The sequence below is a fragment of the Clupea harengus genome, chromosome 14, assembly GCF_900700415.2.
Source record: "Clupea harengus chromosome 14, Ch_v2.0.2, whole genome shotgun sequence".
In the NCBI taxonomy this organism is placed as follows: domain Eukaryota; kingdom Metazoa; phylum Chordata; class Actinopteri; order Clupeiformes; family Clupeidae; genus Clupea; species Clupea harengus.
This window is the reverse complement of record NC_045165.1, coordinates 23,182,038-23,191,253: the sequence shown is the minus strand read 5'-3', so window position 1 is coordinate 23,191,253 and position 9,216 is coordinate 23,182,038. Positions and strand designations below refer to the sequence as shown.

The 9,216-nt window shown below is 40.6% G+C and overlaps 1 protein-coding gene across 1 annotated transcript; it reads left to right on the top strand.

The window, feature by feature from the left end:
- Positions 1-3,980: 3,980 nt before the first annotated feature.
- On the top strand, positions 3,981-8,692 carry spata7 (spermatogenesis associated 7). Its single transcript, XM_031580935.2, has 10 exons — positions 3,981-4,165; positions 4,787-4,879; positions 5,264-5,311; positions 5,420-5,535; positions 5,849-6,312; positions 6,630-6,675; positions 7,038-7,141; positions 7,276-7,326; positions 7,448-7,525; positions 8,599-8,692. The coding sequence occupies exons 1-10, from the start codon at positions 4,126-4,128 to the stop codon at positions 8,690-8,692; spliced, it is 1,134 nt and encodes a 377-aa protein (XP_031436795.1). The 5' UTR covers positions 3,981-4,125.
- Positions 8,693-9,216: the final 524 nt, after the last annotated feature.

Sequence of the window (9,216 nt, the reverse complement as noted above, 5' to 3'; positions counted from 1 at the left end):
GGAACAGGCTTGGGTAAGAGTATATATAACAATCTTCCAACTTGTCATGTTCATTTCTGTGACACACATTACCCTCATCACTTTCCAAAGATCACTAAATAGTGCAAAATAATGGGAATAATGTGAGATTGGGAAGGGGAATTGGTGGGTCTGCTGATTGTGACAGTGATGATAATGATGATGGTGTTGATGGTGGTGCTGGTGATGATGATGATGGGAACCAATTTGGCAATATCTTGGAGAATTCTCAAATAACTATTAGGAAATAATCTCAAAATGAATACAACGATATGGCGAAGGCTTTTGAAAGCAAGGAACAAAATGTTAGGTGCTATGACACGACACGACCTTAACAAACCCGAGTCTGAGCTCCATAACGTGGCCAAGACCCCACGCCACACAATCTTTAATTTCATTATCTGAAGACCCGCAATTGCCTGCACATCACTTCACACCCTTTTAAAACCCCATTTAATCGTAATGGCATGTCACAAAATGAAATCCAATACGAATCCAGTGTAACAGAATTCAAAAATGAAAGAAAAGGGGTATGATGACGTTAATAGGGTGTGTTGCCAGATTAACCTGCAAACCGAGTCTCCAGTCCCCAGAAAGCTACATAAGTAAAAAAGAGCATGCAAGAACTCGAATGCAAGGGGTTTTAAAGATTTCCGCACTAAAACAATGTACAAACCTTGTTCGGGATCCCAGTTTACCTGTTTCCTTGGATTGTCTATTGGAAATTTCATCGTGATTGTTTCAAATAGCAGAGAAGATAGACATCTCTCTTTAAGTAACGAGTGATGGCGAGAATAAGAACAATCAAATACTTTTCTTAATCAGCGACGCCTTTCAGTCACTTTTTCATTTTGTGATCACTGGTTGAAAATAAAGCCGCGTAAAAAAAGAAGCACATTGTCTGTAGTCGCTTGGCTAGGTCCGAGTATAATGGATGCGAGAAGCGCGCTTAGACAAAGTGATGAGAATAAGCGTGTACATCGTGCTGTTCCTCAGTTTAAGTACCACCCGGCCCGACCCGACTGGAACATGGTCCACTCCGTCGCTTGACTCCCCTTTTAAAAGTGCATCCTAGAGAGAGCAGATTTGAGGAACCCACTGTAACAATTGATTCAAGTCATCCTGAGAAGGTTACACAGACTTCCAACCCCCACACGGCATCGGTCTTTGTGTAGGCACACTGCTACACAAGACTAATTCTGTGAGCTTGCATTATTAGTCTAAGTACACCGTTTATATGTAGCATGATGACCAATTCTTGAAGGCAGTTCGGAACAGACGAAACACATATTTGAAAACACTTACTGATACAATGTGTATTCCTCTTCGTAGTTTGGATTCGCTACACCCTACACCCTACATGAGAAAGGGGGAGGGGGGGGGATCTCCCGGGTATGCCCAGTTAACCAACCATTCCAGTGGAATACTGAAAATATGAATGATTTATCTCAAATGGAGACTATTCATCTTTCAGCTTGTCACTTAACAGCTAAAACGATGGCAAAATTGGATATCTAACATTTAATTGGACTGACTACAGAGTCATTATTTCAGGAGTGTGATATATATAAACCGTTTTCATTTGAATGGGTAAAGAATTCTAATAGTAGTGCATTTTGTATGCGAGGGACAAAGCGAGTGGACTGAGAGATGATTGATCAGTTACCCCCCTAGAGTCAGTACTCTACATACCCAGAAGCTAATTAACTCCCACTACCAAGTGTCAGGAGCTGTGTGACTGTAACATAACTTAGGTCTGTTCTGACTGCCCATCAACTGAGTAACCCAATTGGACCCAGTGCAAAAGGCTTGGTGCAGCACAGCCATAGTGTGTATTAATATGACTGGCATATATCAGAGGATATCAAGGTAATTGATAAAAACATTTTATTTCTGTAACAGTGTGTCAGTGTTGAGCAAGTTGCTTTTGTGACTATTCACTGAAATCACATAGTGAATGCATTTAACATGCTGGGCCAGGCAGTGTTCACCCTTTTGACATGACCATTAGAACTGAACTGAATAGTGAACTGAACTGACCTCTGGTGTATGTGTGTGTGTTTGTATTGATATGATTTCCATTTCCCACTAACCAGCTGCTGCAGCACCTACATGTCTTGCATGTTATCATGGAGTGCATGTTCACACACTGCATGATCACACAAGTCACCCCATAACCTCACTACCAATCCAGGTTTACTGGACTAGCATAACCGGCACTGCAAACTGAGTACTCTCGTAGGACTGAACATCTGTTCAGGCATCAAGGAGTGAGGTTTACATGTCATACTGCACTTTGTTAAATTATTTAAAACACTACAAAACAGAACAAAGTTTAAAACAATGAATAAATCTGTCCAGTTTTTGTCGCAGAGACATAAAAATAACACCCCCAGAAACCTTGAACCCTTTTCTTTTCAAATATACACAGTTTGAAACAAAAATATAAATAAGCACTTTGTAAGGAGAATAGGACTAGCCTCCTGCAAACCTCAGTCTCTGAGTGAGGTTTCAGCTCCTAACGACCCGCCCATTAGCAAATGACAGCTATTCATATGATAAGGTGATGGTAATTCAGTGATCGCCATTGGGTCATGATGTGTCAAGAAAACCTGTGGGGGGTACGGGCCATTGTCTTTGACTGAGGTGTCCCAGGTTTGTTTACACCCAAGTCATCAATATGCATTTGCAGGGACACTAGTTTTGAAGAGGTACAGGTCACTCTAAAATTATAAATATGTAGTAGTGAAACCACACACTTTCTGAATGCTGAACTCACCTTTGTAAAACTAACACCTATGTTTACAAAGTTCAGAGTTCAAAAGCCTTGCTCCAAAATCTTTACAATGTGTTTTTTGTACAAAGTCTGAGCACCTCTGAAAGTATGTTTTTGTAAGGGTTTCTTTAGATTTCACTCCCATGATATTATTGCTGAGGTATTCTAGAATATAATCATACATGCCACTTTTGCCTCAATGTTTGTAGTTAGGTGAAATAAACAAAAATATCAAGGCATGGCAGACTACCTAAGAGAGTGAAAATCAGGCTTGGACTCAGTACTGTTGTGGGTGGGTGTGTCAGGAACATAGCAAATATGCATTCTGAAAATATTTTTTTAAATCAAAGCAAGATAATTTGACATTAAGTGGCTGATTTCTGACTCACTGGATGGAGACTGTCTCCCTGAAGGTGTAACGGAATTGGGTTATAGGGAAGTCGAGGAAGTGATGTCACTTTTGCCAACATGCCATACTTGAACGGACCAGTGACAAGCCTTGTTAAAATTTTGATGACTTCTCCTGAGCCCCCATGCATGTAATAATGTAACACGTGATAAGTATGCCTTTCTGGCCATGTGTCAGAATATTTTCCCCAATTTTTTAAGGTTTATTAATGGGCTTTTTTAGCCTATATTTGGCTAGGACAGTGAAGTATTTTGGACAGGGAGTGAGGAGGAGTGAAGAGGTGGGGAGAGGATCGGGAAACGACAGCAGGCCGGAATCGAGCTGTATCCCCGCGGGCATTGTAGCCCGTAAATGGGGGGCTTATTAGCACATTAACTTCCCTCATCATTTTCATCAAAAATCCCTCTTTTCCACATTTCTTTTTTTTAACCCTACATGTTCGCTGACAACTTGAATCATTACCCAAGCGGCAAAATCATGAAAATATCATGCAAACAAAAGGATGGGGAAAGAGACAATATATGCAAACTCCAAATCATCAGTTCATTCCTAAAAGCTTTAAGGGTGCCCTAATAATCTTTTAGGGATGTTTCAATGTTAATCTTACTATTGAACCATTGCATTTTACCATGTTACAAGCGTCCACAAAACGTTCTCTCTATGAATTGAGATCGTTGTCAAATTCTTCTCAATATCAAAGACCTCACAGGGGCCCTTCAGCTTTTTAAGACTATTGTCCATAATGCACCTGCTTACAGAACCTACGTAATCCGAACACGTATAACGTCATGACGCTAGCCTAGCAACCATCATGGCGACGAGGAAGCCTAAAAGGGATTGACCGGGGCATGTCAGGCAGTCTAGATAATGTTTGTTCTCTCTAAGATTAATATGGAAGGGATACAATAGTATTACAACAAGTATGGGATTTAAAAATAATACCACCATGGATGCAAAAAAAGGTAACGGTAATTGTCAAGTTAATAACACAGTCGGTTGATTATTGGCCAGTAGCTAGCTAATTTAGCTAGAGATAGCTAGCTAATGACCTGGCATAGCGAGCTAAATTATCGATACCTTAGTATTCCTAGCTAGTAGCCTGTAGTTGACTGTTGTACATATTTCCAACTTCACTGACTTTGTTATCGTTTTAATCGCCGTGAATTAAGTGGCTTGTTGCCAATCTAACATAGAATAATACATTGAACCTTAATTTAATGACAAGTTAGAATGAGTGACTTTGCAACATAACGCATAATAGCTACTGAGATAACTTAGCTCCTGTAATCCGAATACGAAGCTAATAAAGTGTTAGCTGTGCAAGTCACCCTATGTTGTAATGATGTTGTCGAGAATTAGGCTGTGAGGATCATACTTGCTTCCCATGTTTGGATTTTGCACAGTAGAATTGTCTTTGTAATTGTTGATGTTAACTTAGATAGTTAATTAGGCAGCTATAACGTTACTGACATATTCATAGTTTAGTAAATGGTAGTTAGCTTACTTACTGATATAGGATAAGCATATTCTGTGACTTTTTAAGTAGATATTTAACGATTTTTTTTTTTTTTATTTTACTCCAGCATACTGTCCTGGAGCATCTGGCAACTTGACAAACCGATGTCTCATTCAAGACCACATGTTTGCACATTACAGAAAAGTGTTCACTGCCAAAGGTAAGGGGTGGTGTAAATTATCTCTCTCTCTGAAACGTGCTCAGTAAATGGTTTGAATGAGTACTCTTGAGCTCTCATACTCTTGCTTTGTTGAAAAGTCATATAACATGAGGGCTGAACCTAACTGAAATGGTCAGTGATGAAATAGCATCAACGTAGCTTTTAGTGCTTGTTCAAAACAGCCAAAGAAGCTATGGAACTGAGATTCAGCTCAATAATTTAACTGAGAAGTCAGTTCTATCATGCTTGATTAAGGTTTATTGAGATGAGACATGTTGTCATGAGATATATTTCCAACTCTGTATTTGTTCTTGAAAACACTAGGGCACACAGACCATCAGTATGTATATTGTTGTGTCATTGATATATTGTGCTTCTTTTCAGCTGCTGTGGATACATCGGCACCAAAAAGTATGCAATGTAGCGTCAAATGTAAGAGTTTTTTTGTGTTTGCAACTTTGCATATTAGTGTGCGGATGTATCAGTTTTTAGAGGAACAGCACACATAAAATTTGTGTCTGTCTGTCTTGACCATTACAGACACTGACCAAAAGCGTCAAGAGCGGTTGAAGAGGGAAGCATCTCAGCGGACATTATCTTCAAGGTCACTGAGGAGCAGACTGGAGAACACCAGAGACTCATGCTCATCAAGAGCTGTAAGGGGTATCCCAACTTCCCCGAGGCCAATTCCCATCCAATACCTCTGCAGTGTTAAAAATGTTACAGTGATCATACGTAATGCATTCATGTCACTCGCTAATGAAATAAATGCAGTTACACATTTTACATCCACTTAGTTTTGACATTGCCATACTATTCACACGTAGAGTTGTTTGGTTTTGGGTTATACCAGGGCATGGTCTACCGTGTATATTGTATATTAATGTTGGATTTATCTTCTGTGCATTTCTACACAGCCATTACACCAGTGTTTCAATTCCCCTTCTTTTAAATTTTGTTTTAATACAGAGCAGGACCTCTCTCCAAGCAGAGGAGGATGGCTATCCGCACTTGGGAGAGTCTATAACATCTTCGCCTAGACTCAACACTTCGTTCCATATTAGACAGATTGTATATCCGTCCCAAAGAGCAGCCGCGGCCGGGAGTTCCCACAACGGCTATCACTCCACTTCAGAATTCAGCTACAGGGACCCCAACCCACAGAGGCAGCAGTCCTTCCGGTCCTGTGGCGCCGCCGGCAGCCAAAGCGCGTTCAGAGCCTTCCAGGACCCAGTCCAGAAGACGTACAGTGGAGACCTCATGCGCAAGCACTCCAAGCATTTCACGCCCGAAAAGCCCTTTACCCCTCGCACGCTGAAGAAGGACAGCAAGTCCTACCTGTCCCAGTACCGCTTCTACACCCCCCCGCGGAGGAAACTGGCAGAGGGGAAGACAAGTCCAAGGTTGGGGCCGCAGGACTCAAATCATGGAGGGTAGGTAGTGTAAATTAAGCCATCATTCAAAATGATCTAATTCTGCCTTGATGCAGACATACATTTTGGTGATTGTTGTGCTTAAGATGCAAATATAGTATTTCGTTTTCTTTGCTTATATTGAAAAGGAGGGTCAGCTTAACGGTGAAAGTATCTTCACATGCCAGAAGATATACCACTAAAGAGAGAAAAAAATCCCATTTTACCAACCAGGACAAGGATGTGTGTGTGTGTATCTGTGTATCTCTGCCTACCTGTCAACCCTGTTGTCATTCTGGTCTCAAACTCCTCTTTATTTTATTTGTATTCCTCCTCAGCTCTCAAGCCAGAGAAAACTCGGCTGCGGATTGGGATCTACCACAGGCAAGTGGGATGAATTTTATAGTGCAACAGGATAATGATTCATTAAAAGCTTGTGGTTTAATTTCGAGTTGCAGTAATCACATTGATGATAATAAGATTAATGACTTCACTGTTGTTATGGCAAATGCCTGGATTAGATAAGATTTAAAGACAGCATGAATTCATTATTTTGTTTACTTCCATGTTGGTGAGTTGGAATTGGCAGGATTTAAAATGCTGTCAATTAGGATTGAAGCCAAATGATGTCATTGGATGGTATAGTTGTACACTCTCAGCTTTGATTGTAAAACCGAAATAGTATGTAATCAATTATAACTGTGAAGTGACAGGAAAAATAATATTTTGTTTTTACTTTTCTTAAGACATTTGACCTTGAGTCTGAATTACTTGATGAAGAGACCAGTCCATATGGGAAACACAGTAAAGTGAACAGGACGACAGGCAGCGGTTTCCTTTCTTTATCTAGGTATTTGTTTTCAATATGCAATATTCTTCAGCTAAATAATGTGCTTTTGTACTGTATGTGTATAAGTCTGTATGCATACTTCAGGGACTTAATTTGACTCCAGCCTCTTATCATTTTCTTACATGGTGACTCAGAATGTCCCCAGACGGGACCAAGTCTCCCATCATGCAGAAGGTGAATGCAGAGTAAGACAATTGCTTGTTTATTCATCCAAAAGATATTTGTTCAACATTACATTATTGCACAAGTGCCATTTCTGCGCAGGAACTAGATATGTATAATCTCCATCACTTAAATGTTCCATAGGGAAGAAGAGTTACTCTACCTGGAGTTCATTGCTGATGTGACAAATGAAATCTTGATGTTGGGGTTGTACAGTGACAGGTTTGTCCAGATGTTGTTTATTCTGATCTAAAATGATAAGCAGTTTATTTTTCTGTGTGTGCAGCTGAGAAAAGGCGGCTGGCAAAGGCAGGGAAGTTTCGGTGCCAAGCAAACTAGCATGAGTAATTTAGGCGCCAAACACACTTGCATCAACAAGACGGCGAGGGCACATTACCAATTATGCTCGGGCAAAGCTAACCCATTAACCATCTGGTTGCTAGGTGATGTTGTCAACATCTTTGTTGTAGCTCTAGGACATCCTACAGAGAATCATCCTCTACTGTCTACACCACTGCTTTTCAGTGTGATCGCACCTTACAGTACGACTCTGGTTTTCACTGGTTGGCGATAAATCATTGGATTAATCACAGGAAATCAATAGTGAAGGAGTAACCAATCACCTGAAGAGTTCGCTAACATATTAGATCAATGTTGAATCAGGTGTAATATCAGGACACTGCATTCATCTTATCGTGGATAGTTGGGAAACAAAACCCTTACCTCCCAACCAGGTTTGTTGATGAACAACAAGGAGCTGAGGTTGCTGTGGCCCAGTGAACACAAAGTGCATTATTGAAATATCACATGATCATGGCCACTGCTCTTAAATCTGGATGGGGAGAAGTGGCTTGAGTCCGATGGATGTTACATAAACTGAGCACTGGTTGATAGCCAATGTGTCGATTAAACCGAGGACTCAGTCAGGGTCACTCGCCACAGATGGCCACTGCCAGCCGAAAGAGTTCAGTTTTCTCTATCAGTTACCAGTGAATGTAGTATCAATCGTGGAATGGTAATGCTAGTCTAATGTGACCTGCCACAAGACTAGAATTTCACAAAAATCTGTTGGCAGTTGATATAACTCAGCTGTTCTGTAATGTGTGTGTGTGTGTGTGTGTGTGTGTGTGTGTGTGTGTGTGTGTGTGTGTGTGTATATATGTGTATACGTATTGTATATATCCACATGACAAATCATATGTGAGACTTAATGAAAAACAATGCAAGTATGCAATTTTGATCAGAACTTATTAACACTGACTAACACCTAACAAAATTATGATCTCGTATTGCAGAGTATTGAAAAGGGTATTTCAGCGTCATATTGATACGAACAAGCATCGTCTGGATGAGGTAAACCCGCCATTTAAGTTTTCCAGAATCAACTGACAATGTTAAAATGAACAGTATGAACAGTTACAAGTCTGACAGTACTCCCTCTTTCTAGGACAAAATGCGCCACCTTCTGGACATTTTGCATCACGACATACAGAGTCCCTCAAATGCCTCCACTTTTTGCGTGCACTCTGCAAAAGGGGAAAGAAAGAAGGACAGATTTCGACAACACTTTCGTCCAGACGTAACATCAGAGGATACACTAGTTAACAGGCATTCCTCTTCCTCTATGTTTGATAGAGACCTTGAGGCAGTGGGGAAGGTGAACCCTTTATTAGTTTCTACTCCATTGCAACGCAGCCCAGCCAACAACACTTCCTATGGTCTGGGAGGAGAGACAGAAGATGGACCATTAAGATTTAACCCAACAAGCTACAGATCACATGTTCTGGATGGAGAGACAGAAGATAGACCATTAAGATTTAACCCAACAGGCTACAGTTCACATGTTCAGGATAGAGAGACAGAAGATGGTCCATTACAATGTAGCCCCATTAGCTACAGTTCACATGGTCTGG